The sequence below is a fragment of the Poecilia reticulata genome, linkage group LG8, assembly GCF_000633615.1.
Source record: "Poecilia reticulata strain Guanapo linkage group LG8, Guppy_female_1.0+MT, whole genome shotgun sequence".
Taxonomy (NCBI): domain Eukaryota; kingdom Metazoa; phylum Chordata; class Actinopteri; order Cyprinodontiformes; family Poeciliidae; genus Poecilia; species Poecilia reticulata.
Genome location: NC_024338.1, coordinates 17,613,461 through 17,640,558, shown reverse-complemented (window position 1 = coordinate 17,640,558; position 27,098 = coordinate 17,613,461). Strand labels below are relative to the sequence as shown.

Genomic DNA, 27,098 nt, shown 5'->3' with positions numbered 1-27,098 from the left:
TATATATATATGTATGACCTTTTTAAAGTAAACAATTCCTTAATATTGATGAAAAATTACTACTTAATGAAATAATCTGCCAGTGGACAAATACATTTTTGATTTATTATAAATTATAATATAGGAAAAGTGTTTTGTTCCAAACTAAACCAGAAATACTTGGTAAGATTTTGTGTTTTTGCAGTGCAGAACTCCACCCAAACATTTTCAACATAGTTTCAAAGTAGCTGTGCATGACTTTAATTTAAAACCACCAGAAACCAGACACGGCTTTGCTAGAGGAAGAAAGCATTTTCCTCTCGACATGGAATAACAAGCTACACGTTGAAAATGTGTCGTGCATGGAACAAGAGGCCAGCTGTAACCCAACAAGAGGCCGGCTGTAACCCAACAAGAGGCCGGCTGTACCTTAAGCTGGTTCAGCTTAAGTAGGTCAGAGTCCATGACAGCTGTGGTTCCGATGACGGTGAGGAGGCGCCGCTGCTCTGAGCGCCTCTCTGATAGCACTCGATTAGCTCCCTGCAGGGAAACAAGACACAGAAAACCTTCAGACTGAGAGCAACAAGACACAGAAAACCTTCAGACTGAGAAAATGCCTCAGTAACATCATCATCATTTTGAGATCGGATCCAGAGCTGCACCTTGACCTGCTTTTGCAATATTCAGGGTTTGTCTACAATACCTACAGTAAAACTCAAACATTTCCAAGGCTAGTTTTCAAACTTTGGAGACAAAACGATACTAATGAACTGAAAACGACAGTTTCAGTTCATTGCTTTATGACATAATTTATTACCATTAATAATTTGTCAAAATTAGAGGTTTTGCAAATTTAGACACCTTTTATACTTGATTGGTCTGAGAACTAAAATCTAACCAAAAAAGTCCCCCAATTTCAATACTTTTAATATATAAAATATAAGCGTGAAACGATTAATTGTGATTAATTGATTGTGGAAATAATACTCAACTATTTTAATAATTGATTCATCGTGCATACAGGAGCATACAGCCTCAAAAATAAAGCTATTTGTGGAAAACAACAGCAATTAAGTCAAAACTGCGTTTTACAGTTTACATTTCAGACAAGAAGAAAAATCTCAATCTTCTGTTCGTTAATTTGTTCTACTCAGAACTCCTCTGCTTCACCGGGTTGAACTTCTGTAAAAACACATTTTGCAGTCCAGTTACTGATGGTTAGATCCAAAAAATAACCAACAGATTATTCCTACACAGTTTAAATCTCAAGCGGAAAAGGCTTTTTCACATTTATATTTTTAGATGCTTCCTCTGTTACAATTGATCAAGGCTCACTTAAACAGGCAGCGCTGAAAAACATTTTATTTCTTATTTAAAAAATGAACTGAATTATGTATTAATTCACATCATTTAATGCATTTGTAATACTTTATAAAATAGTTTAAGTGGTTAAATGAGAAATCTGCAGTGACAATTTGTTCAAACCCAATTAATCATCAGCATAACTGATTAATCGGCAGAATAACTGATTAATCGTCAGCATAACTGATTAATCGGCAGAATAACTGATTAATCGGCAGAATAATGGATTACTAAAATAATCTTGAGTTCCAGACATAATAAAATATAAGATCACCTTCATTTCAATGGATAATATTCATTGCCGTGAATAAATCTGTCTGTGTTGAGATAAACAACCTTCTGACTCGAACTAAACTCATAATCACCTGACTTTCTGAAGGAGTTCGTTTCTCCTAAAGGTTTGTAACAACTTTATTACAAAACTGTGCATATAGAATATCAAGCACTTTATACAGAAATCAAGCACTTTTCAAACCTTGAAAGCACCATATTGAAATTAACGAAGGTGTTATTGAACCCTGGATATTCCTTTGAGTGTGGGGGAATCACATACAGACTGAGCGAAGACAGGAAATAACATGTGCAATGGAGGAAAGGTTCCTTTTCATTTCCACAGCGTAAACTAAGCTAAAGGTTGAGATGCCTGGTTTAGTTTTTATACGACGACGCTGATGAAAAGCGCCGAAAATACATTTGGCAGACTACTATCCCTCTTTTTACACACAAACAGTTGAAAACAGCAGTAAATCAATTGATTTTAATATAAAAACATGACACTAATCAATTTCTGGTGCAGTAAAACCGATCTCTGGTGCACAATTATGACACGTCTGACATAAATTACATAAAACCAGATAAAAATGTGACACGACTGCGTAGACTCCTTGAAAACGATTCTCTGGTTTAGCAGCACATATGGAAACAGAACATATTGGATTTTTTGCGGGTGAAAAATATGGAATTGGGTCGTTTATATCAGGGTGAAAAACCCAGATATAGGTTGGGTATTTGCTTCTTTTTATGTATTTATAATATTGCATATAAAAGCTTAAGTGGTAAAATCAGAATCTGCAGAATGTGACAATTTATTTAACCGATTAATCGCCAGACTAATCAATTAATCGCCAGACTAATCGATTAATCGTTTATCAAAACAGACTGGATATATTGGCAAAAAAAGAAAGAAGAAAAAAAAAGCAGATTTGGGCTGCATTTGCCTGCTGTGCGAACTTAACTTGAGTTTTTGCACATTTATGTTTGCGCTGTAAAGTAATTCTGTATTGAAAACGACAAATTTAACCTTTTAAATTGTAAAATTAAAAAAAAAAAAATCTGAGAAAATTTCATGGTGACACATTGTACTTAAAATCTAGGAGCATTTAAAAATAAATAAATAAACAAAAACAAACACAAAACATCAACCAGACTCTATAAACCCAGACATGCATATGAGGGGAAAAACCCCTTTATGGAGGTATTTTCCCTCCAGTTCATCAAGACTGTTGCAGGTTTACATTTCAGTAACCTGAACGGAAAGAGAGAGGAGGGACTGCCGGTAAATACGCGTGCATCTATTACCATCAAAAAGCAGGAATTTCAAAAAAGGGAAACACAACCTCAAGGTTTGACACAACAATGCCATGCAGACTGCCGAGTAATTGTGGTCGCAAGAAAAACTATAAAACCAATTTAAATGCACACAAGAGAGACTGTAGCGTTGCATAACTTCACTGTACAGCCTCCTAATTAGTTTTTCCTAACAAAACGAAATGTTTCTCCTCTGGTCAGTGAGTCATTGTGGAAATTAGAGAGGATTTCCACACAAACATGACGAACAACAGAGCCGATCCAAACATGATGGATCTTTTCCTCAGTTTTGTGTTTGTAACAAAAAGCAGAAAAAATCCCGCCTTGAATCAATGATTGAGCTTCAAATGGAAGAGGAAAAAGTGGTTCATGTTTGGCTTGATATGTAGGAAAAATGACAACATGGATGTAAAAAAGATGATTGGAAAAAGCCTGAAAAGACGTTTATTGAAGAAAAAAATTATAAAAACCATCTATAAATGGTCTTATGTTGGGAAATCCAGTGTTTTATCGTTACAAAAGAAACAAAAACATGAGCTTTCCTTCCAATAAAAACATCAAATATCTACATTCAGATGTTCTTTTTGCAAAAGAAAAGTGCAACTTCAGCAGAAAGGGTTAAGAAAACATTTCATCACATTATCTGGAACAACTTTCAAAACTCAGAGGTAACCAAAAAACACATTTTTATCCACATCCAACCTGAATAAGCAGGTTAGCATGCTGAGATAGTCAATTCAAAATGAGGCTCGTTTTAATCGTTAACTTAATTATTGTTTTGTTTTTTAGCTCAATAATTGTTAATTTCTTGTTTCAGACCAGGATGCACTAAAGCAACAATGTAGAAACAAGTCATGTTTCCTGTTATGGTTTACAAGCAAAGCGCTTCAATTTAATGAAAGAAGATCTTCTGTGGGTCTCACAGGGAAATGTTCATGTTTGGATTAAGGATGTGGCCAATATGCAAAAAAATTCAAACAACTGAATCTTGTTTACTAGAATAACCAGAAATATTAACATGTTGATTGGAAATCTCTTTAAAACAAGAATCACTGCACAAGGGAGAAATTATAGCCATTTATTACACGACTGGATTTATTTTTAGCTTCATAATTAATCCTCTGTTAGTGTTGAAGAGGAAGTAAAAGCTTTAAATATTTTGTTTTGTTTCAATGTGACCTAAAGGGGAAGAAATCGCAAGTTTGAAGGCGGAAACAAAGTCAGAAATGACACAGGATGAATTGTGAAAGCGTTTTTTCAACAGGTTTTAAGTGGAACTGAAACAATGAATTGTGATTAATCGTGATTATTGTGATTAATCTGATCAAATTAATCATGATTAATTGCGATTATCAATTGTGTAAATAATTGTAAACTAATTGAGTAAATGATTAATCATTTACTGGAGCAAACAGACTCAAAAAGAAGGTTATTTGCTAAAAAAAAAAAAAACACATTCAGGGCTGTAATTCAGCCAAAACTGTACAGAATACATTTACATTTTGCATCTAAGATGAAACAGAAATAAAAACTTTAAATAAGTTCTACCCAAAACTCAAGCCATAGGTTCAGCTTCACCTGGTTTAAACATTACTGATGAAAACCTCTGCAGCTGAACCTCTGCAGATTCGTCATTTATGAGAGAAACGTCCATTTCTTCTCCTCTTGTAAATTCAGGAAACGATAAGTGATTTAACAGACTTGGGTCATTTTCTTTCCACCGCTTCTGGTAGTCGCCATTTATGGTTTTTGCTATAAATATTTTGGGTCAAGCTGCACATATTCCTGCCTCTGAAAACTGTTTTTATACTGTGATTATGAAACCAACAGAACATTCAAATCGCTTTGAGAAATATTCAGAGTGGAATATTTCCTGTAAAATAACACCATAATTAAATTTTTCTTCTAAATGTAACCCAGCGTTTCTGCAGCAGAAATGTAATCAGTTCCATGAAAACCACAGAGAAATGTACTTTAGGCTTGTTTCTTTAAACCGTGATCAAATGTTTGCCTTTAGCAGCCATGTTTTATTATTTATAGCAATCAAACTTACTCAACTTGCATCAAACAAAGCAAATTAGGACTAAATTAACTTTGAAGCATCTTGAATGTTTACAGCTGAGTCGATTAAATCTGCACCTCCGCATTCAGACGGCCATCAATCTTCTAATTCCTCTTGCCAGATCTGCTCTGGCTGTAATTTTCACTTTGGATCTTCATGCCAGCTCCTGTTTTATGACTATTGCTAAATAATAACAGCCTTTTGGATCCAATCCTGATCTGGAGATACTGAAACTTTTATTTCGTTCTGGTGTTAATTCATTGTCAAGCTTGTCAAAACAAAAATTCTTCTGCAACTCTTCTCATTAATTTAAATTTCGGGGTATGTTTTTATGTTGTGGTTTTGTATTAGAGGGCTTTAATTTAAAAAATATTGGTATTATGTTAAAGAACCTGACAGAACAGGAAGAGTCTCAGCTCAAAATTATGCGTTTCTCTTGATTTTGAATTAATTTCTGGATAATAATCAGATTCATTGTTTGCTTTTGGAGAATTTGTCTTATTGTGAAGCGCTTTCTGACACTTATTTTAAAAGAACCAGCCGGAAAACTAAAACCTGAGCTGAAAAATGCTCAAAAACATCCTGAGAATAAAAACCAAAACTTTTCAATGCGTATAAAATTGGTTCTTACGTGGAAATTTAAGAAAGCTCTTCAAAAAGATTTTAAAAAATGCATAAAACGTTAAGAGGTTTATTGCTGGTAGATAAAAACTCACCGAGGTGTCGACGTTTTCGACTTCCCGTATGACCTGCTCAGGCAGGTCCAGGTCCAGGTAGACGTCCTTCTCCTTGCGGCTGATGGCGTAGTATCCTTCGCTCCTGGCGCATCCCGTCACATGCTCCCGCAGCTGGCCGTCCGCACTCTTCTTTTTACGCCGGGGGTTCGGCAAATTGGTTAGTGCAGGTCAGAGGTCAAGGGCAACAAGAAACAGATCTACTGCGACAATCAATCTAATCGCTTGTACCTCCTGGCCAAAAGGGTCAAAGCTGAAAGTAACTGAAGGACACAAAAGATTTACTGATTTTTTTTCATTTTTAGCCAAGTTTGTAAATAAATCAAAATCCATAGAAAAGAAAAAACACCTCGAGAAAACCTTCAGCAAAAAATATACGTGAAAACCGAGAAATTAACTCGCTAGAATGAGAAAACCAGCAGGAAAAAGGGAAATCCAGAAAATGGGAAATTAACTCGTTAACCGACGAAAATAACCGGGAGAAAATAAATGCGTAAAGCGAGAAATAAACTCCTTATCTTGAGAAAACGGACATCGTAGTTTTGTGATAACATAAATCTCTCGTTAAAAAGAAAAATCAAAAGGAATTAAGACTCTTCTTGGCTTCCATAGAAAAGCAGTAAAAACTTCACTAAGATTTTATTTTTTAACTGGATCAGCCTCAAATCCTGAGCTGGAAAAACAAGATTCTTCTATTTTTGAATTGTGGCTGAGAGCCGAACAAAATAACTAAGAGAGCTAGAAATGGCCCCCGCGCCGCAGTTTGGACACCTTCATGTTTCTGTGGGAATGTTCCCACTGATCAGCCACAGAGAGGCCAGTTGGAAAGGATATCAGTGTGGTTGACCCAGTGGGTGTCGTTGAGCCAGTCGGAGCTGTGGTCGTCCTGCAGCAGCTTCTCGTACGTCTTCTTCAGGAAGCTCAAGTCTTCCCCGTCCAGACCCGAGTTCCAGATGTCGTACAGGATGGTCATCTGCTCAAACTCGCTGCGGTTTTCAAACTTTAAAAGAAGCGGCTCAGGCGCCGGCGTTGGTTTGGGCCAGCGCTGTGACGTCACCCCGGCCTCCTGCAGGAAGAGACGCTCGCTCTTCCTCATCCCTTCAGCCACTTCGTTCTCCGTGTCCGAGCTGGAAAGTTCTCCAGACTCCAGCTCCTCCACGTCAACATCTTCCTCCAAATCTGATTCCTGCAGGGAAAAAGGCTCGTTGTTGGTAACATCATACCACACTGTTAACATTTAAGATGAATAAATAAAAACAAAGTGGGAACCAGAAGGGATCCGCGCCATCTTGGTAGGCAAGCGCAGAACAAAGCATAGATGCACCATGGCTTAGAGACCAACAAAAATAAACATATTGACCAATGTGGAAGAGAAAAAAACAACAAAATCGCTTCGTACGTCACTTTGTAAAGGAAGTACAAACTCTGTGTGAACAACAAGGTTCCGGTGACTGGCAGAGTGAGAACATACAGTAACAAACACTCAGGCTACACTGCAAAAATACAACATCTTACCACGTAATTCTGGTCTAGCTTCTAGTGCAAATATCTTAAAATAAGACAAAATTAACTTACAAGTAACTTTTAAGCAAGATATAAGAGCTTATTTTAAGAAAATAATTCCTTAACATTGGTGAAAAAGTGTTAGATCCATTATTACACCTTAAAACAGCCGTTTTGTCTCAGGCCAGCCAAATTAAACCCGTTGGACATAAAATATCTTCGTGGAAATTTAATGCAAATATTGCAAAAATGAACTGAAAAAACTGTTAAAAACCCACATCTGTTTTTATATCTAGATTTAAAAATCTAGATCTCCCAAATAAATTTTAACTAAATTTATTTGGAAGATCTAAGACAAAAATTATGAATTTTTTTTTACTCCCAATCTGGTGTCGTGACCTTTCCTGTTTTATCCATTTTTTCACTATGCTGTTGTTATTTTTAAGCAGCTAAGAGGCACAGTGGCAAACCCTTAAACTGCTGCTGGGCAAGTTACTCAACAGACTGTTGCTAGGCAACCAAAGAGTGAGCGAGTTGCTAGGCAACCAAAGAGTGAGCGAGTTGCTAGGTAACCATGGAGTGAGCGAGTTAGCTGATTCCAATCAGTTTAGGGATTTAAGTCCTGCTCTTTTCTGTGGCTGGTTTCCTAAAGAAGAGTATTACAAATATTTTTCAAGAGCAGCATTGGAGCTCGAGTCGCTATTATTACCAAACCCAAGTTATCTCACGGCAGGACCACAGCACACGGTGACAAAACCGTGCGTCTGCTCTTCTACAGTGGAAAAACCTGCATGGCGTAACGAGAAATGACAAAGCAAAAGTGTTTCCACGACGTGAGGCTGACGACGGGTTTTAAAACAAACAACGTCACAGTTATTTCACCTGTGGGGAAACCACACACCTCCAGCTTCCGCCTCCTCTGCGTCGCAACAAACCGCTCCTTCTGCTTTCCGGTGAGAAACTTTTTCTGACTTTAGTTCTGGACTCACACTTTAATCTGAGAATTCTGGCTTTAATTCCAAAATTTTGACTTTATTCTAAAATTTCTGAGAATTTTGATCTTAATTTGACTTTTAAAAATCAGAATTCAAACTTTAATATTGGAATTTTGACTTTAATTTGATAACTCTGACTCAAATCCCAGAATTCAGATTTTAATCCCAGAGTTCTGACTTTAATCCCAGAATGTGTCGAAGCCACTCACCTCCAGCTTCCTCTTCCTCTGCTTCTTGCTGAGCGGCTCCTTCTGCTTTTTCGTGCGATGCGGCTCCAGGTTCTCCTTGTCTTTCCTCTTCCTCTTCTCGCTCTTGTCCTGCTCGACCTCCAGGCCTTTGTAATTCTTCCTCTTTGGTGACGGAGACACCGGCGCCATCTGTCTGTTATCATCAGAGTCACCCAGATCTCCCACCGGGGAGAAGTATTCGCCTTTGTCTCCTCTGGGCGGCGCCGCCTCCCCGATCACCTCCTCCGGCGCCTCCAGGACTCCAGAGATGGAGTTGAGGTCCGCCGACACCAACACGGACGCGTCTTGCCTGGCGGCGGGTTTCCTGGCGCCAGACGCCACCGTGGCGGCGGAGAGCGCCGGAGGTTTGCAGTAGTTGTGCTCCAGAAGTACGACGACGCCGCCGGGGCTCATCAGCAGAGCCAGCGACTCCGGGGAGAACGGGTCGCCCTCCATCTTCTGCTCCTCAGCCTCGTCCGACGTCTCCGTCTCCTCCGAGTCCCCGGCGTCCGGGTCCATTTTCAGCGCCACGTCCGCCAGCACCGACAGGTCGGCGCCGGCCAGCTGCAGCAGGCTGGACGCGCCGACCTGCTCCCTGATCCTCAGCCGCTGCTCGCCGCCCTCCTCGTTCTCCTCATCCTCCCTGACGGCGTGGCACACGCTGGGCGTCCGGGTCCGTCCTCTGGACCGCTTGTTGCCTGGCGCCGCCGCAGGCGCTTCCTCGAACGCCATGCGGCACATCGAGGCGTGGTCCAGCGGCAGGTTCTGAACGGTGCGGCACACCATGACCGGAGCGGCGGCGGGCTTGGGCAGGTCTTTTCCCGCGACCCGCTTGCCGGGGGATTTCGGGGAGGGAGCCAGGGGCGTCTTCTTGGACTCCTCGGGGTCCTGGTTCCGGCTCGGCGGCGGGACGATGAGCGCGTTGCCTTCACCGGGTTTCGAGGCGAAGGGAAGCAGCTGGATGCCGTGAGCGGGGCGGCAGGCAGGCGGCGGCGTGAGAGCGATGGGGGAATCCAGAGGCTTGTCGGGGGTGGGCGGAGCCTCGCTTCCCGGCTGCGTTGGCGCCGGGAGCGGCGGTTTGCCGTCGTTCTCGTCTGTGGAGAAGGAAACGGTCTTCCTGCGTTTCTTCAGAGGAGGAACGAAAGCGTTTGGAGATGAAGGGCGAGGGCCGAGCGGAGACGAAGGAGCCGCCGAGATATCGGCCTTGATTTCCCTAGGAACACCTGAAGGAGAGACAGATTAGAGCAGATTATGCAAATATAACTCAGAGACTGAATGAGGGAACCAGATTTACAGTGAACGTTTATTCTGACTTTTATTTTTTTTAATCAAAATTCTGAATTTAGACAAAGAATTTAATCAAAATTCAGACTTTAATCACAACTGCACCACTAAAGGGAGGCAGACATTCGAGAAAATAATCCAAAGAAACCTCAGACTTGAAGAAATCAAAGGTATTTCTGACTTTTATTTAAAATTCTGGCTATGGAGGGTTAATAAAAATAAGATAAAAAATGCTGACCGACCTTTTTTGATGTCGACCTTTGGAACAGCAGCTGCAACAATTTCCCTGAGAAAAACAGAAGAAAAATTATTTGAGCAGGAAATAAAGACTGAATAGTTATCAAAACTATTTAGTCCAACAGATCTCCATTTCATATCCCACTGCATCTAAAATTATTTATATGCAGGACAATTTATCTGACACAGAGTCAGATTATTCCTGTCACAAAAACAAATTTTGCAGGATGATAAATTGCTCCAGGCGTTATTGTGATAAGCGATAATGTTGTTGTTTTGAGACCATTTTCAAAAAGCATAATAAGTTCACCCTCTTAAAGATGAATAAACTTTGATTTCTAGTGAACATTTTAATGGAAGATAATTTAAATATATAAAATAAAACTCACGATATAAAATTTTACTAGACGATATATTGTCAGAGAAGCAATAAACGATAATATTGTTGTTTTAAGACTATTTTCAAGTAATATAGTGGTAATAATGGCACAATAACGCAGGAACACATTCTCTAAGATCAATAAACTTTGATTTCTGATGAACATTTAACACTGGAACTGAAAGATAAATATACAAAACAAATTAATAAAATAACAGAAACAACAAATAAAATGACTGAAGATTTTTATCATCCAGTTTATGGTTGAAACAGAAAAATTATGAAGCTAGTTTCAATTTATCAGGCGATTAATTGATTTGTTGCTTACTGATGTCAGATAACGCCCCCTGCTGGAAAATATCGATGTGAACATTTTGGACCAAACTAAATTTACCTCCTAAGTGGTTTTACTTTAATATTTATTTTGGAATTTAGCGAATAGGAATAATTTTGTTGATCCTAATTAACCTGAAACAGGAGAAATTTGGTCTGATTTTAACTTCAGACAGGGAGAAATAAAATGTGTCTTATTTTAAAAAACAACATGCCTGTCGTCCTCTTTCTCAGTTGTGCTGTCCATTGTCGACTCATCCATGGAGTCCGGACCGGCACTTTCCACTAGCTCCCCTTCCTCCTCCTCATCCTCAGAAGAGGAGGAGGAGGAGGAGGCCGAAGAGGAGGAACCTTCAGAGGAGGAAGACAGGCTCTCATCGTCGCTGTCACTGCTGAGTCCGTCATCTGTAAGAGAAAACAAAGTTAGTTAGCTGGTGTCTTTACTGAAAGGAGAATAATAAACATTTAGAGTCATTGGTTTTACCATCTGATTCCTTTTCACTTTCCACTTCTTCGTCCTCCTGCGGAGAAAAGGAAAACATTCCGAGTGAAATGCTGCCATCTAGCGAAAAACAGGAATCACTCCTAAAACGATTCAGTTGGGCTGCAACGAATGATTATTTTAGAAATCAATTGTTCTGGCGATTAATCGGATAGAAAAATTGGCACATTCATGCATATTTCCTCTTTTACACAATATTAAAGGGATGCAAAGAAAAATTTGTTCTTTTTTAGATAAGAAAATAAACATTTTATTATCTAAAACGCAGAAACAAAACAATCCTTCAGTGAATTCTTGTATCTGCAGCAAAAACTAATAATTTTACTATCAAAATGTTAAAAGCTTCACCGTTTCTGCCGAGTAGAGCCGATCTGCCGAATATTTCCTTTAATTAACTGGTTAATAATTGTAGAGATAAAAGGTTTGAAAGGACAATTTGAACCTGGTGAAGATAAAATTCTGGGCAGAATTTATTTTAATCTTAAATGCAGATTGTATTTATTTTTTGGACATTTTTAGCTTAACACTGAATGTGTTGTTCTTTTAGCAATTGGCCTTTTTTGAGTCTGTATAATCCAGTTAACGATTAATCAATAACTAAATTAGTTGACAATTATTTCAATAATTGATTAATCGCAATTAATCCGATTAATCATTTCAGCCCTGATACTTTTAGTATGTTTACCGTTCAGCCTGTGTCGTTCTTTAAACAACTTGTTTTCAGTAAACGATTAATCTAATACTAAATTAGTTGGTGATTATTTCGATAATTGATTAAATCGCAATTAATTATTTGAGCCCGAAAAGATGTTGTAAGTTTTTTTTCTTAATTACTACTCTGAATATGTTCTCAGCAAATAGTTTTTTTGTTTAGTTTATATACTCCAGTTAATAACTACATTAGTTCACAATTATTTTAATAATTGATTAATCACAATTAATCAGATTAATCGTTTCAGTCATAATATTTTTGTACGTTTTTGGCTTAGCTTCTGCTCTGATTATGTTCTTCCTTCAGCAAATAGCCTTTTCTGAGTCTTTATACTCCAGTTAACGTTTAATCAATTATTAAATTAGGTGACAGTTATTTTAATAATCAGTTTATCGCAATTAATCCGATTAATCGTTTCAGCCCAAATATATTTTTATACAGTTTTATCTTATTTATGAGTATGTTATCGTCTCAGAAAATTGCCTTTTTTGAGGTTGTTTACTCCATTTAGTAAATAATCGTTTATTGAATTAGTTGACAATTATTTGAAAAATCGATTAATCGTTTCAGTCCTATCTGAATATTTACATTCAGTTATTTTCTTCAGCTCAAAATACACCAGTTTAATTTGAAATATGTGTTTCAGAAGTAATAAAAGTGTCTCATGCCTTCTCGCTCGACGAGCCGTCGGATGTTTCCTCTCCTTCGCTGTCGAGCTCCCAGGGTTTACGAGTTCTCGGCTTCTTTTTCCTCCTCTTGTTGTCCCGATCAGCTGCATGCCTGTCTGCCGCTGGCATTCTCCCAGCTGAGAACCAGACATCAATTTAAGAGTCATTTCCTTCCTGTCGATTAATTTAAACCCACTTTTTAAAGTGTCAACATCAACAAACCTTCATCATCTTCATCCGGTGGAGTTGAAGGCCGAGGCCTCTTCAAGTCTCCCTCCTTGAACTCCTGAGGTTCTTTCCTTTTCACCTGCACCGTTGAACATCGACGTGTTTTGTTAATCGTAAAAACAAAAGTCAATGAATGTTATAGTTCCAGCTAAACTTTACAGTTGTATTTAACAGCACACAATCTGGGAACACTAAACATTAAATGAGAGTATTTAAAATTCGGGAACAGCTTGGTCTTTTCTAAGAAATAAAACTCAAAACTGGCAAAACAAATCTTCAAGCAACAGATGTGGATCATTTCAGATGTAAAAAATTATGATATTTTTACCTTGAATGAAGGTAATCGCAGCGCTCCACGGAGAGAAAACCCCTCCAAGCCCCCACTTTTCGCCCAATCCACAAGCGACATCAGAGGCTCTCGAGGACGGTTGACCTTTTCCTCTTTCTTCTCATCGTCCCGTAAGGCAGACACTCCCCTAACCATCGTCTGGAAAGGCTGAAAAGCAAAACATTCTCAATTTTAAATCCCAAATGGCTTCAATTAGGCACAACTACTGTCAATCAAGCAGAGGGTTGAGCTTTTCACATGTTAGAAGGATTTTCAGTTGCAGATGCGTATTTTTGCTACAACTAAAAATGTTGCTCCCTAAATGAACGCTATGTTGTTGCATCTTAGGCAATAAAATGTTTATTTTCTTATTTTTAAAAGGAGGAAAGTATTTATTTGTAGATTTAATGCTTTTCTAACATTGCATAAAAAGTTTAAGAGAAAAAAAATGTAGAAAGAGACCCTTTTTTATCCGATTAATCGTCAGAACATATGTAAAATAACCGATTAATCAAATAACTTAGTTGCAGCCTTAATTTCATTTACCTACTTGGGAATTTTCTTATTTAAAAAATGTATTGATTTGTTTACTTGCATATTTTTATGTATTTCTAATATTGTGTAAACAAACTGGTTTATTGATAAATTTGCAGAATGTTTACATTTTTATCTGATTAATCGATTAATTGTCAGAATAATCAATTACAAAAATAATTGTTAGTTGCAGCCCTAAACTTTAAAGAACTTGAATTTTGTGTTAGAAGTATTTACCATTCAGCTTCTATGCATCATAAATCTAGAACAAACATCCAGAAAACTGCAAAACAGCTGAAACACTGAGTTTCTTTAAATCTAGACTAAAATCTCACCTGTTCAAAGGGGATTTTGACCCATAATTAATAGAACATTGACCAATACGTTTGATGATTTTGATGATGACGCTTGACAAATTGTAATGTCTGCTACTGGTTTCACAATTGATGACCGTGGGCCCCACTGTCCAAAGCTGCTCGCTGACAATTACTGCCTTTGGTTTTAGCTGTTAAGTTATCAATAAAGTGCTAAATCCTAAATGTACGCCTGATATCTAAAACAAAAAGGGACGCGGTGCTTTGCTGCTAATTGTCAACACTACGCCAACTACATACGGTCAGGAAAAAGTTTTAATAAAAACGAGGAAGACGTTGTAGGTCAGTGATGCTAGCTTGATGCTAGCTTGACTATGGCAGCCGTAGCATGTAGATGTGCTGCAGAACTCTGTTTTAGTTCAGTTACAAAATACATAAAAAGGAGACCTAAACACCAACTCTGACAGCTCATCAGTGAAGCAGGGGATTAAATTAGCTAATCTACCACCACAGTGTTAGCTTAGCTGATAGCAGCGGTAGCTAACCTACCACAGCGATCACTTATCAATAATCACAAAATAACCATCAAGCCTGAAAACATACAACTGTAACGGACCAAATGCCCTGTTCTGTGTGTGGGAAATGTTTGAGTGCTTTTTGGTGTTGAGTTATGAAACATAAAGTGACACTGTTGTCAGTTGCTATGGCAACTAGCGTAGCGCAGCCGACACGGAGCGAGAAGAAATCGGTCGATGGTTTTTCTGTGTTAATTTTCTCTTTGCTTTCTCTTTGCGCTGCACCAAATTAATACTACCTACATTTCCAGGTGTCATTGAGCTAATTATTCCACAGCAGCTTTGGACGGCGTGGAAAAGCATCGGCTTTTTGCCCTCAGTATTCTGAGCACGTGGGAAATTTCCAAACATGACATACAGCGTGTCAAAATGATGCGTTTATGATGTTTTCATGACGTAAAGCACTTTGAACTGCCTTGTTGCTGAAATGTAATACAGAAATAAAGTTGATTGATTAAATGATTGATCACCTTGGCCTTGGTCTCCTTCCTGTCCCACCACTCATCAAAAGTGGCGAAGGCGACATTCTCCACCATTTTGCGGTTCAGGTCCCGCTGCACGATGTTCTTCATCTCCTGGATCAACGAGGCCAGAACCATCTGAACCGTCGCTTCGTGTGGATTCTCCGCCATCATGGGCATCGCCTCCCCAGAGGCGCTGTACTCGTCCCCCTCCCCGGTCAGCAAGGTGCCGTAGCCGGGCGGCGGCATGTAGGACTGGAAGTGAGGTGGCAAGACGTGCGGCGGCCACCCGGAGTGCGGAGGCGGGATGCTGTGGTGCGGAGGCGGCGGTATCTGAGTGCTGTGGGTTTCGTGGTAGGGGTATGACATGTGGGGCGGCAGGTATCTGTGGTCCTGGTCGTAGTGCGCCCCCGCCCCATTGCCCTCTTGGTCCATGTAGGGGTGGTGCGTGTGAGGCAGCGGCATAGAGTGGAGATGATACGACGCGTAGTCTCCGGTCGCAGCCTCGCTCGGCCCTGGCGTGCCGTTGGACGACGACAAACGCATCTGATGCAGGCGGCTTAGCATGTGGGTTTGCATTTGGAAGGACATGGGGGCTCCGCCGCTGTACTGGCTCATCAGCTCCATGGAGGTGGCGTAGTCGTACATGTGGTGGGGCATCGGGGGAGGATACTCGGGGTGTAGCTCCATGTGAGGAAGAGGTGGAATCCCAGGTGGAGGCGGCGGCTGAAGGGAGTAGCCGGGCGGAGGAGGGGGCGGTAAATGGGGCGGGTAGGAAGGAATCGGCGGGTGCATGGAGGTCCCAAAGTGCTGTGAGGAATCAGAGATGGGTGGCGGAGAGGATGAGGGGTCTGCCGGCTGCGAGAGTCCGGCGGCGGCAGCGGCTTGTGATGACGACGGCGTTGATCCTGAGGAGACTGTCGGCTGGTGAGTCGTGACGGTCGTTATGGTGGTCGTTTCCTCGGCGTCGTCGTCTGAGATCTCCATGTCTTCGCCAGAAGAATGAGACGCCGCCTGACAACACACAGAGGTTACAGTTCGAGGAACCACCAACTCTTAAACAGGAAACAAATTAAAAGGAAGAAAAATGGAAAGGTGCACCGATAAACCAGTCGTGAACTTTGGGAGATTGGTGATCGGTCGATACTTCTTATCCACCTCAGCAAATGTCTAAAAATCAACCAGTGATCTCAACCCCTCCACAGAGAGAGAGGCTCAGCCCTAATGGTGGAACGACCTCTTAGTTTGCTCAGTATAAGTCAGGTTGTCACGATAACAAATTTTGCTGAGCGACTAACTGTCTAAACAATTATTGTGATAAACGATAATATTGTTTCAAGACCTTTTGACACTGATTTAATGGAAATGAATGCATGCGATTTCCTGCCATAGATAGATACACCTTATTTTCAAAATAACACTTAACACTGGAACTGATAAACAAACAAAACAACCAAAAACAAAAATAAAATGGATTCTCAGTCTCCATTAACAAGAAACGTACTTGAATAAAAACTAAACAACATAAAGCCAAAGTGGAAATAAATACTGCATTCAAATAAAAGAGCGCAGATTATGAAGTCTGTATTATCCTTCAGTAATCACTAGATTTAAATAAAGATGAGCACATCCGACTACCTAATGCAGTAGTTCACACTACACAAATTTTTGTCCCCATTTTCCCCTTACGATAATCTTAGATCGTTGGCCGATCTAAGATTGTCGCTGGTGATTTCGTAACCGATCATCCTGCAGTGTGTGGTGTGTTACGGTGGATCGTCGTGGTCGCTCCGATCTAAATCAGGGGTTTTCCCCCGACTGGGAGCTTAAAGCTGAATGTGACAGGTAGCCAATCAGAAAGCGCGGATTCTCCTCCACTTTCTGAGGGGAAATTACGGAGGGGAATCCCAAACAGCTGACACGGCGCAACACGAAGTCCAGCGGACATCAGAGATGATTTGTGGAAACGACATTAATGTTTATTTAACATTTTGTGCAAAGAATATAGAAATGACAAGGAGAGGAGTTGGAGCCAAATTGCTCCCGCAGTTGATAAACCTGGTAGGTTTTCAGCTGTTCTTCGTTAACGTGGCATAAATGGGTTATAATTATTTTCATTCAGTCAGGACTTTACGCTGACTCTAGCCACATGCATCACAGGTAGATTCTAGTAAAGCATTGATTAATGCCTGGCTTTAAAATTAGTTAACTGGACTTGTAGCCATTATTTTGTGACCATGTGGCTGGACACCACACGGCACGACGAACCCGATCGAACCGTTATACCTGGGATTTCTGTCAGGTTTTGAAAATGGGCCAACAGGCCGCCAACAACTCGTGTAGTGTGCGCTGGACATTAGACTAAGGAAATAGGAAGGGAGGGTCAGTGGAGAGTTTTTTTCAGCCTTTTTTCATTCAGTGTCATCAACAGAAAGAAAAAAAGGCAGGAAGAGACGACAAGCCGATAATTAAAATGAGGTCGATAGGTTTAATTTATCGTGCAATTAATTGATTTATCGTTTATCGCGACAGGGGTGTCCAAAGTGTGGCCCGAGGGCCATTTGTGGCACTCCATGTGATTTTATGCAGGACAAAAATGGCAGCTCAAAGTTGGATTCTGATGCAGTTAATCAAATCTTAGAGAGAAATGTCCAGAGGAAGTCTTCTAAATATACAAATTACAACACAAAGTATTAATTTAATTAAATGTCACTAAGAAGAACCGCAAATTATTTAACTTTTTATTTTTCCTTCAGGATTAGTGAAGTATTTTTAAACTGAATTTGAAACATTCAGCAACTTTTACGCAAGAGCAGACTTCGTTGGAGCTTTTAGAAAAGTTTTTGAAGAATCTGTGATCCTGTTCTGGTTGCGAAGAAAATACACAAAAAAATAATAGAAAAACCACCAACATTTAAGATACTGTTTGTTTTATTAAATAAAGTAAACATTTTTATCACCTACATCTTGTTTTTCTGTGGAAATCACACTTGTTTACTTTATTAAACTATTATGTTGTATTAGATGTGCAGATATAAATATAACTTAACTTTTCTTTCTACAGTTTTTTAAAAACCTCTCTTGTGGCCCTCGGTGTAAGTGATGATGATGATGTTTGGCGCCGTGACGTACCTGGCTCTGCCCGTTGAACGGCGGCGGCGTGTGCGCTCCGGTCCGGACCACCGGATCAGCAGAACCAGCCTGAGGATCGTCTTGTTGCAGAGCTTCAGTAGCATCGATGCTAACGGGGGGCGGAGGTTCCTCTGGAGGTACGATGTGGGGGGAATAATTTTCGGAGGGTTGCGTCCCCGCGGCGAGGACAGTCGGACTCTTCCTCCCTTCTCTTTTTCCCCGTTTCCTCCCTCTGTGTCCTTCTCTGTCCCCCTTCTTCCTGTGGTCCTTCTCCCCATTGTCCCCCCTGTGCTCCTGCTCCTTGGCAGCGTCGCCTCTTCGCTCCGCTCCCTCTCTACCTCTGCTCCTCTGCTTCTCCTCTTTCCTGTCCTCCTCATCTTCCTCGTCAGAAGCGAGAAAGGAAAACTTGGCCTTTTGTTCCTTCAGGAGCATCTCGATTCGAGAGTCCAGGCTGCTGCTGTGGTAGACAAACGGCAAACTTTCGTTTGTGGAGTCCGGCTCTGGAGAGGAGTCGCGATGGGGAGGCGGAGGGGAGCTGGAGGAGGAGGACAGGTGGTGAGGCAGGGAGGCCGAGGAGGGAGAGTTGGAGGAAGATTTGGCGGTGGTTGGTTGGGACGGGGAGGAAGGTGGTGGCGTTTTGGGCGGGGCGGGTGGCGTGGTGGGACGGCGTTTGGGTTTGGTCCACTGGTCTTCGCGGGCCGGACTGTCCTGGTTAAAGTCCAGCGTTCCCAGCGTCTCTGCGACGGCTGCTGCAATAACGGAGGCCGGTGGGAGCGGCGGCGGCGGAGGAGGCGGCGGTGGAGGCAAAGCGCCGTGATGGTCCTTATCAGAACCAGCTTTCTCTGCCAGGGCTGAAGCCGCCGAGCGGGAGGAGCCATCCTGCGGTGGGGTCGGGGCGGGATCTTTGGAGGAGGCGTACGCCGAGTAAGACGACGGCGGTGGCGACAGGCTGTTGGAAGACGACCGATAGGAGTTGGAGTTGTATCTGGGGTCGGAGCTGTTGGCGTAGTCGGCGTCTCGGTCGCGGTCTCGGTCCCGGTCGTGGCTGCTTCTTCTGCGACTGCCGTGGTGGTTGTGAGAGTGGTGGTGGTTGCGGTGCCGCTGGTGGCCGTGGTCGCCGGAGCGGGAGCCCACGCTGTCCCGCCGGTAACCCCGGTCGTCCCGGCGGTCCGAATGGTGGTGGGAGTGGTGGGAATGGTACTTCGAGGAGGAGTTTGAGTCTTGCTGGTGATGGTAGGACGACCTTCTGGAACCGACCCCCGCGGGCGCATACCTCCCCGCTGATTCGCGCTCCCGCTCCCTGTCCGGCGGCGGAGGCTGGTCGTACTGGTTGCAAATCGGCGGCGGAGGCATCGAGGAGTGATGCGCCATGTGTGAGCCGGGACCTCCGAGGTTGGGGTAGGGCGGGTAGCCTGGCGGCTCGTTGGGACGGAACGATGCGGTCGGGGGGTACGAAGGGCGCCCGCGGTGGTACAGCGACGGATCCTGTTCGTCGGGGTAACGAGACACTTTGAAACCTCCAACAGAAGATGAGACTGCAGATGATGAAGACGAAGATGGCAACATGTCCTGGGGAGGGTAGCCGCTGCTCAAAGAGCCGGCGTTGTAGTTCGGATGCCTGGAAGAGATTTTACTGGATTAATTACAGTTAACAATCAGAAGAGCCGTTTCTCACTACATCTGAACAACTAGGCTGAAACGATTAATCGATTAATGAAATAATCGTCAATTTAGTAACTGATTAATCATTAACTGGAGTAAAAAAAAAAAAAACAAACACATCCAGAACAGTAACTAAACCAAAAATGTAAAAAACAAAAAAAAGAAGAAAGAAGGCTGAAACGATTAATCAAGTTAATTGAGATTAATCAGTTACTGAAATAATCGTCAACTAATTTAGCAATCAGTTAATCAATAAGTAGAGAATACAGATACAAAAAAGGCAATTTACTGAAAGAACAACAAACTCAGTAGTAATTACACCAAAACTATACAAAACATATATATTAGAGCTGAAACGATTAATCAATTTAATCGTGATGATCAACTAATGAAATAATTAACTAATTTAGTATTTGATTAATCATTAATCATTAGCACAATGACTCAAACATTTTATTTCCTGAATGAACAACATAATCAAACCAAAAATTAAGAAAAAAAAAAAAAACATTCAGGCTGAAACGATTATTTGGACTAATTGTAATGAATCAATTATTGAAATAATCAACTAGTTTAGTAATTTATTAATTTGCTGAAAAAGTAAAACACTCAGATCTAATTAGGCCAAAAATATGCATACATTTTGCATTTAATATAATAATAAAAAAACTTATTTCTCTGTCACTATAAGATCGATCCTTTGCTACAAATGATCAGCTGATCTATATTTTTGGATTTTAGGCAATACAACGTCTATTTTCTTATTTAAAAATAAATTAAATTTGTTCATTTGTTAATGTATTTGCACCATTGCATAATGAAACACTTCTTTAAACTCAGATTGATCGTCAGCATAACGTACGGAGGACCTGACTACGAAGCGAATCGCCTGGATGAACTCTACCTGCTGCCGGAGTAGCCCGAGTCCTGTGAGAAAGGAGTCCCAGATCTGGAGCTGTAAGGCGTTCCTCCTCCGCCCCCCTGAGACGAAGCAGACGAGCTCGGCGTGTACGGACCGGGTAAAGACGAAGGCGGCGTGTCGACACGCTGATCGCCAAACCCGGTATCGGCAGAACACGGCGTCATGCTTCCCGACGTCAGGGCTTGGACTCCTGCGGCCAAAACCGCGAGCTCGCTGGAAAACCTGCGCCGGATTTCAGACTGCAACGAAGAAAAGCAACAATGTTCAGAGTTAAGCAGCAGCTAGTTGCATTTACTCAACTACATTTAAAAAAAATAAACTAACTTCCAGGAGCATTTCTACTGTTACTTGAGTACATTTCTGTATTTTCTACCCACTGAATGAAAAACAGACAAGTTTTAACCAAACTTCACCAGACAGACCTGCAGTTTATGTTAAAGTTTTATAATTTTTGTTTATTGCAAAAAACTGATTTGGAAAAAATATTTTTTCCCGATTGTTATTTTTTTATTACTTATATGAATTATTGTAATTTTGGTCCTTAAAATACAAAAATGTCCAGTTAATTTTCTATTTTAGTCCATCTGATGATGTAATTTATAAATATTAAATGATTGATTGATACGTTTCTACTCTTCAGTGATTTCTTGGACTTTTTATTTTTACTTGATAAAAAATATTTTGCAGCACGTTTACTTGAGTCCAATTTCACGGTACTCTGCCCATCTCTGACTATATTTCAAATTTTACATCTTACGGAAGTAAATTGTTGCCACATAATTTCAGGAAAAAGCTGTAAAGTTGGTTCTTCATTTATACGGGGAAAAAACTTTGCCAATAATTCTGATCACTATTAGTATCCTGGAAACTCAGACAGACGTACAAAATAACATCGGCTGTTGCAATATAATTTCAGCGTAACATTTTTTAGCACCGATTTTGTGATGGTTTTATACAGAAATCAAATTAAATAGAAATTTATTTAAATGGAAAGCACAATACTAACTATCAGATTAAATTAATAATGTAGTCTCGCAACTTGACAAATTTTTATCTTTTTGTTGTGGACGGTGAGATAAAATTTTTTTAGAGCTGCAAAATATATAAAACTTCAATCACCACCTTAATATCAATCTGAAACGACGCTTGGATGTAATATAACATTCCTTTAAAATGATTATTTCACATTCAGGCTGGAAATTTTCAGCTGAGACGCAACAAAACTGATTGAAATAATTATTGTTGGCTAAACATAGTGAGGAAAACGTGGCCTTCGTTAAGCATCAGTTCTAAAGTTCAAACATTGTTTCAACCGTTTATAAGCTATTTTGCTGACATTTTTAAATAAAAAAAATCATGTTGCATCAAAATATTAAATGTTTTGGACTAATTATGGTTAAAATCAACTTATTGCCACTGAATGAAACAATTCTTTGTGACATTTTAGATTTATTATTCCAAAAATAATATTTAAATGTATTCAATTCAAGCCTGAAAATGTGTTTTTGGACTCATTATTGACGGCTGCACAGTGGCACAGTTGGTAGAGCTATTGCCTTGCAGCAAGAAGGTTCTGGGTTCGATTCCCGGCCCCGGTCTTTCTGCATGGAGTTTGCATGTTCTCCCTGTGCATGGTGGGTTTTCTCCAGGTACTCCGGTTTCCTCCCACAGTCCAAAAACATGACTATCAGGTTAATTGGCCTCTCCAAATTGCCCCTAGGTGTGAGTGTGTGTGCATGGTTGTGTGTCCTGTGTGTCTCTGTGTTGCCCTGCGACAGACTGGCGACCTGTCCAGGGTGACCCCGCCTCTCACCCGGAACGTTAGCTGGAGAGGCACCAGCACCCCTCCTGACCCCACTGAGGGACAAGGGTGTAAAGAAAATGGATGGATGGATGGACTGATTCACATCGATGCTAAAACTGGACAATTTATGAACCTGAACCAATTCTAATCCATCCATCCATCCAACTAACGTTTCGGGTGAGAGGCGGGTCACCCTGGACAGGTTTGAACCAACTCTAATTTTATTTATAAAATATTTATTGCAGGGATAATTTGTACTAATAACATTTCTGTAAATACGCTACATTTAGCCAAAAGAATATTTTCCACCGGATGGTAAAAGTCACCAAAGTTACAAGAACAAAATAATAATTCAAAGACACTGAATGTCTCCTCCTTTTCATGCTAATTTACCATCATCAAGCTGCTTTAAATCACTATTTTTATAACCTAATGATAGTCATTTCTGTCTGCAGTAACTCTGTAACTGCTTTGATTCAACATCAGTGTAAATATTGAACTCCTGACTCGCGAACTGATCATCTACTGACTGAGGCGTCGTACCGTATCCGGCTGTGGCTGCGCCGGCGTCTGAGACTGAACGCTGTCCGTCAAAGCTTTCCCTCCGAGCGGCACCGTCTGAGGCGTGTAGGACCCGTTCACGATGAGGTCGTAGTACTTCTGCCGCTGCTGACCTGCAGAAAAACAAACGCCTTGCTAAAAATACGGTCCATGTTTGATTATTTACAGTAACTTGTCTAAGTGGATAGTTCCCACAAAACCAGACCAGAAGTAAGTCACCCGGAAATGCGCCGCCATCTTGATGGGCAACTGTCAACAGCGCTGTAGAAACGGCATTATTAAAGCTTACATTTCTTTTTTTCATATTTTTTTTCCTGCTCTTCAGGAGAAACAGATCAGTCTTCATGATCAGCACATCTTACAAAAAAAGAAACAGTCAACAAGCGTTTACCAAAAATGAAGACAAGCTGTCCAAAGCCACGGTGCAAAGATTTAACTAAATCAAACCTGGAGATGTACGTATGATTAATTTAGTGCAGTGAGCCACAGAAGAGGGAAAAATAACGCAGAGAAACCGTTGAACAAGTCAAAACCACTTTTTTCTTCCTCTCTCTGTGTCAGCTACGCGCAGACTCGTTGCCATAGCAACCGACAACCACGCCACTTCAGGGTTTAACACCACAAAACATTCAAACATTTTCCACACAAAGAACAGAAGATTCAGTTCATCCCAGTTTCATGTTTTCAGGCTTGATTGTTATTAATAAGCGATCGATGTGGTAGGTTAGCTACCACTGCTATTAGCTAAGCTAACTCTGCGGTGGCTCATTAGCTAATTTAAGCACCTGCTCTACTGATGATCTGTCAGACAGTTGGTGTTTAGGTTGCCTTTTTATTTTTTTAACTGAACAGAAACACACCAAATTCCACAGCCCATCTACATGTTATGGTTTTCATACTCAAGCTAGCACAGCTGACCTACTTCCCTCTCCCTCGCCGTTTCTTTATTAAAACTTTTTCCTGACCTTATAATATAGTTGTCATCGTGTTGACAATTGGTAGTAAAGCACTGCGTCCCTTTTACTTTTATATATCAGGCCTACGTTATAGATTTCATGCGTTATATTGACATTTTAACAGCTAAAATCAATGCTAGTCATTGTTAGCGAGCAACTTTTTGCCCTCAAGCAGAGAAATGGAGGCAGGATGTAATGGGTCTACATCTCTACAACAGCAGCCACAATAAACTTTACCTTTTATATCGAGCTGAGCATGAATGATGTTTCCCATGACAGAGGTGTTGTGCAAATGCTTGACTGTGTCCTTCGCTCCCCTCGTGTTGGTGAACAACACCCTGGCCAGACCCAAGTGCTTCCTGGTCTTGGGATGAAACAGGATCTCCATCTCCTCCACTTCGCCAAACTTGGAGCACATTTCTGCCAGGAAAGGTTCCTTGATGTTGTCATTGAGCCTGGCGAAGGTCACCTCTTTGAGGGGTATGGGACCCACGTAGAACTCATCGAGCTGCGGCAAAAAAAAAAAAAAAAGGTTAGGAACAGGCTCTGCTATTCCAGGAAAGCGGAGTGACTGATCTGTGGAAATCATAAACGCAGAACAGCTGAAGTGCAGGAAAACATCTGGTTTGGAAAGATAATGTGCAAATAATGAGTGAAAACATTTTAGGCCAAATGACCTTCGAGCGTGACAGATTTCACACAACCGCTGCGTTTATAAGTGGTCGGTCACATCCAGGATAATAAAGTCATCCTGAGTTCAAGACCAATCAGCAAATAACTGCAACATGACATTCATACAGCAGCACTGACAGCAAAATAATAAAAGACGTTCTTAAAATGAAGTTAGGCGCCAATAATGATTGCAACAAATGTTAGTATTGATATTTTAAGATAATTTGCCTTATTAAATGATCACTCAAAATATAAAAACTTTGATTTCTAAAGAACATTTAACATCTAAAATATTTGAAAAAAGAAAAAATTTAAATGGATTTTAGAGTTTCAGTAACCAAATCGTATTAAAAAAAAACATAATTATTGAGTTTAGACCAGGAAAACAGGTAAAAGTGGCAGGTTGTACAAACTATCCATCCATTCATCCATCCATCCATCCATCCATCCATCCATTTTCTTTTCATTGCTGGTTCCTCTCCAGCTAACGTTTCGGGCGAGAGGCGGGGTCACCCTGGACAGGTCGCCAGTCTGTCGCAGGGCAACACAGAGACACACAGGACACACAACCATGCGCGCGCGTGCGCACACGCACACGCACACACACACACACACACTCACACTCACACTCCCACCTATGGGCAATTTGGAGAGACCAATTAACCTGACAGTCATGTTTTTGGACTGTGGGAGGAAACCGGAGTACCTGGAGAAAACCCACACATGCACAGGGAGAACATGCAAACTCCATGCAGAAAAACAGGGGCCGGGAATCGAACCCAGAACCTTCTTGCTGCAAGGCAACAGCTCTACCAACTGCGCCACTGTGCAGGTTGTACAAACTACTGGGTGTCAAATGTTTGCAGCGTTTCAACTAAATTAAAGAAGAGCATCTCTTTTCCGAATAAAAATGATTGCACTGCTTTTAATTTACCGAGCTATAAAATAATTTGTTGCTCATTGTGACAGACATCCTATCATTTCTGAAAGGCTTAAGAAGTTTCAGATGCTGCAGTAATTATGTTCATAACACAACCGTTCAACTTGTCTTGAATTTGGAAACGTCTCTGGGAGAAAAGAGAAGTTACATTCTCGCTTTTATACAATTGGCCAACATCCTTTCACTGCTGTTGCTAAGCAACATCATCATCTTTGCATTTACTTCCCTATTAATTGATTTTCTTAATTCTTCCTCACCTTCTAAAACAAAATATCATATATCAGAGTAAAATCTAATTTGAATTAACTGCTCCAGGTCAAAACTACAGTAGTTATATTTTGGTTTTTCAGATGAATGTCTAACGGATCGATAAAACAAAGTCAGAGAAGTGGAGCCCACCTTGAACTTTGGCACTGGTAGGGATATTTCTGTATACCTGGACCATAATCTCCGGGGTCTAGGGTCCCGGAGTTCGCCCACAGGGGGAAACCCAGAGTCCTAAACAAAAATAACACAGCAAATAAGAAGTAAACCTTGGAACTGATCGGCATTTTAAAGTGAATAAACTCCAGTTGGACTCACTGGAACACTGAAATGCACTCCGTCATATCTGTAGACCTTCTGCGTAACCCGCCGAATGGCCGGGTCCTGGACGAGTTTGTAGCTTTTCCACTGCAAGCTGACTGCTTTCTGTGTTTCGGTCCCACTGTCTGGATCCATCCTATAACTGAGGACAAGAAGAAAAACATTCAAGAGGATCTGCTGGAAAACTAACAAACAAACAAACAAAAAACAGCTAAGTGACTCGGATCTAGGAATTTAGCAAGCAAATGATTTTTTAAGTCATAGTTTCAAGACTTTTTCATTTCCTCTCCACTTTAATAAACACATTTGTATAAAACTTACGGAGGTCAATGTTTTTCGTAAATATGCTCCAAACTCAAAAATGTATATTTATATTTTTTCTGACTCAAGTTTTCTAACTTCTCTGTTAGTTTTCAGCCAGTTTTGTTTTATTAATCAAGCACTAAATAAGTTTTAATAAAAAGTTGCTTCTAAAATGGTTAAGCTTAAAAAATTACCAAGTTATAAAACCTAAACAGTACATAAGACTTCCCTCTATTTCCTGATGTGTTTATTGTTCAGAATCCTGGATCTATCACCAGAGTTACATCTTTTTATGAAATATCTACTCATAAAACTGGTAAGAACATATTACATATATATTAAACTAAAGTCTTAATATAGTAGTTTAGAAAAATATTAAATCATTTAAACTGTGTTCACCTTGTAAATAAAAGGTGCGAAGAAAAACCATATATGGACTGAGATAATTTACTCCTAAATATTACAAACTGTTAAATTCGACAGAAAATACAACCTGGAAATACAAATACGTCTCCATTTTCTATTTTTCCTACATTTATCCAGACTTTGAACCAATT

General features: G+C 40.6%; 1 protein-coding gene across 3 annotated transcripts in view; it reads right to left on the bottom strand.

Moving 5' to 3' along the window:
* The window catches only part of setd1a (SET domain containing 1A, histone lysine methyltransferase), a 33,051-nt gene that overhangs the window by 4,690 nt on the left and 1,263 nt on the right, over positions 1 to 27,098 (bottom strand). For all 3 annotated transcript variants that reach the window (XM_008416326.2, XM_008416323.2, XM_008416324.2), the window contains exons 2-18: positions 26,236 to 26,380; positions 26,053 to 26,151; positions 24,279 to 24,549; positions 23,068 to 23,198; positions 20,703 to 20,959; positions 18,137 to 19,754; positions 15,014 to 16,018; positions 13,121 to 13,288; positions 12,787 to 12,871; positions 12,565 to 12,701; positions 11,167 to 11,203; positions 10,898 to 11,087; positions 9,976 to 10,019; positions 8,432 to 9,672; positions 6,559 to 6,910; positions 5,707 to 5,888; positions 409 to 519 (exon numbers count right to left, since the gene is read on the bottom strand). In XM_008416326.2, the coding sequence (XP_008414548.1) occupies positions 409 to 519; positions 5,707 to 5,888; positions 6,559 to 6,910; positions 8,432 to 9,672; positions 9,976 to 10,019; positions 10,898 to 11,087; positions 11,167 to 11,203; positions 12,565 to 12,701; positions 12,787 to 12,871; positions 13,121 to 13,288; positions 15,014 to 16,018; positions 18,137 to 19,754; positions 20,703 to 20,959; positions 23,068 to 23,198; positions 24,279 to 24,549; positions 26,053 to 26,151; positions 26,236 to 26,373 (6,066 nt within the window). In that variant the 5' untranslated portion in view covers positions 26,374 to 26,380. The remainder of the gene's footprint in view (positions 1 to 408; positions 520 to 5,706; positions 5,889 to 6,558; positions 6,911 to 8,431; positions 9,673 to 9,975; positions 10,020 to 10,897; positions 11,088 to 11,166; positions 11,204 to 12,564; positions 12,702 to 12,786; positions 12,872 to 13,120; positions 13,289 to 15,013; positions 16,019 to 18,136; positions 19,755 to 20,702; positions 20,960 to 23,067; positions 23,199 to 24,278; positions 24,550 to 26,052; positions 26,152 to 26,235; positions 26,381 to 27,098) is intronic.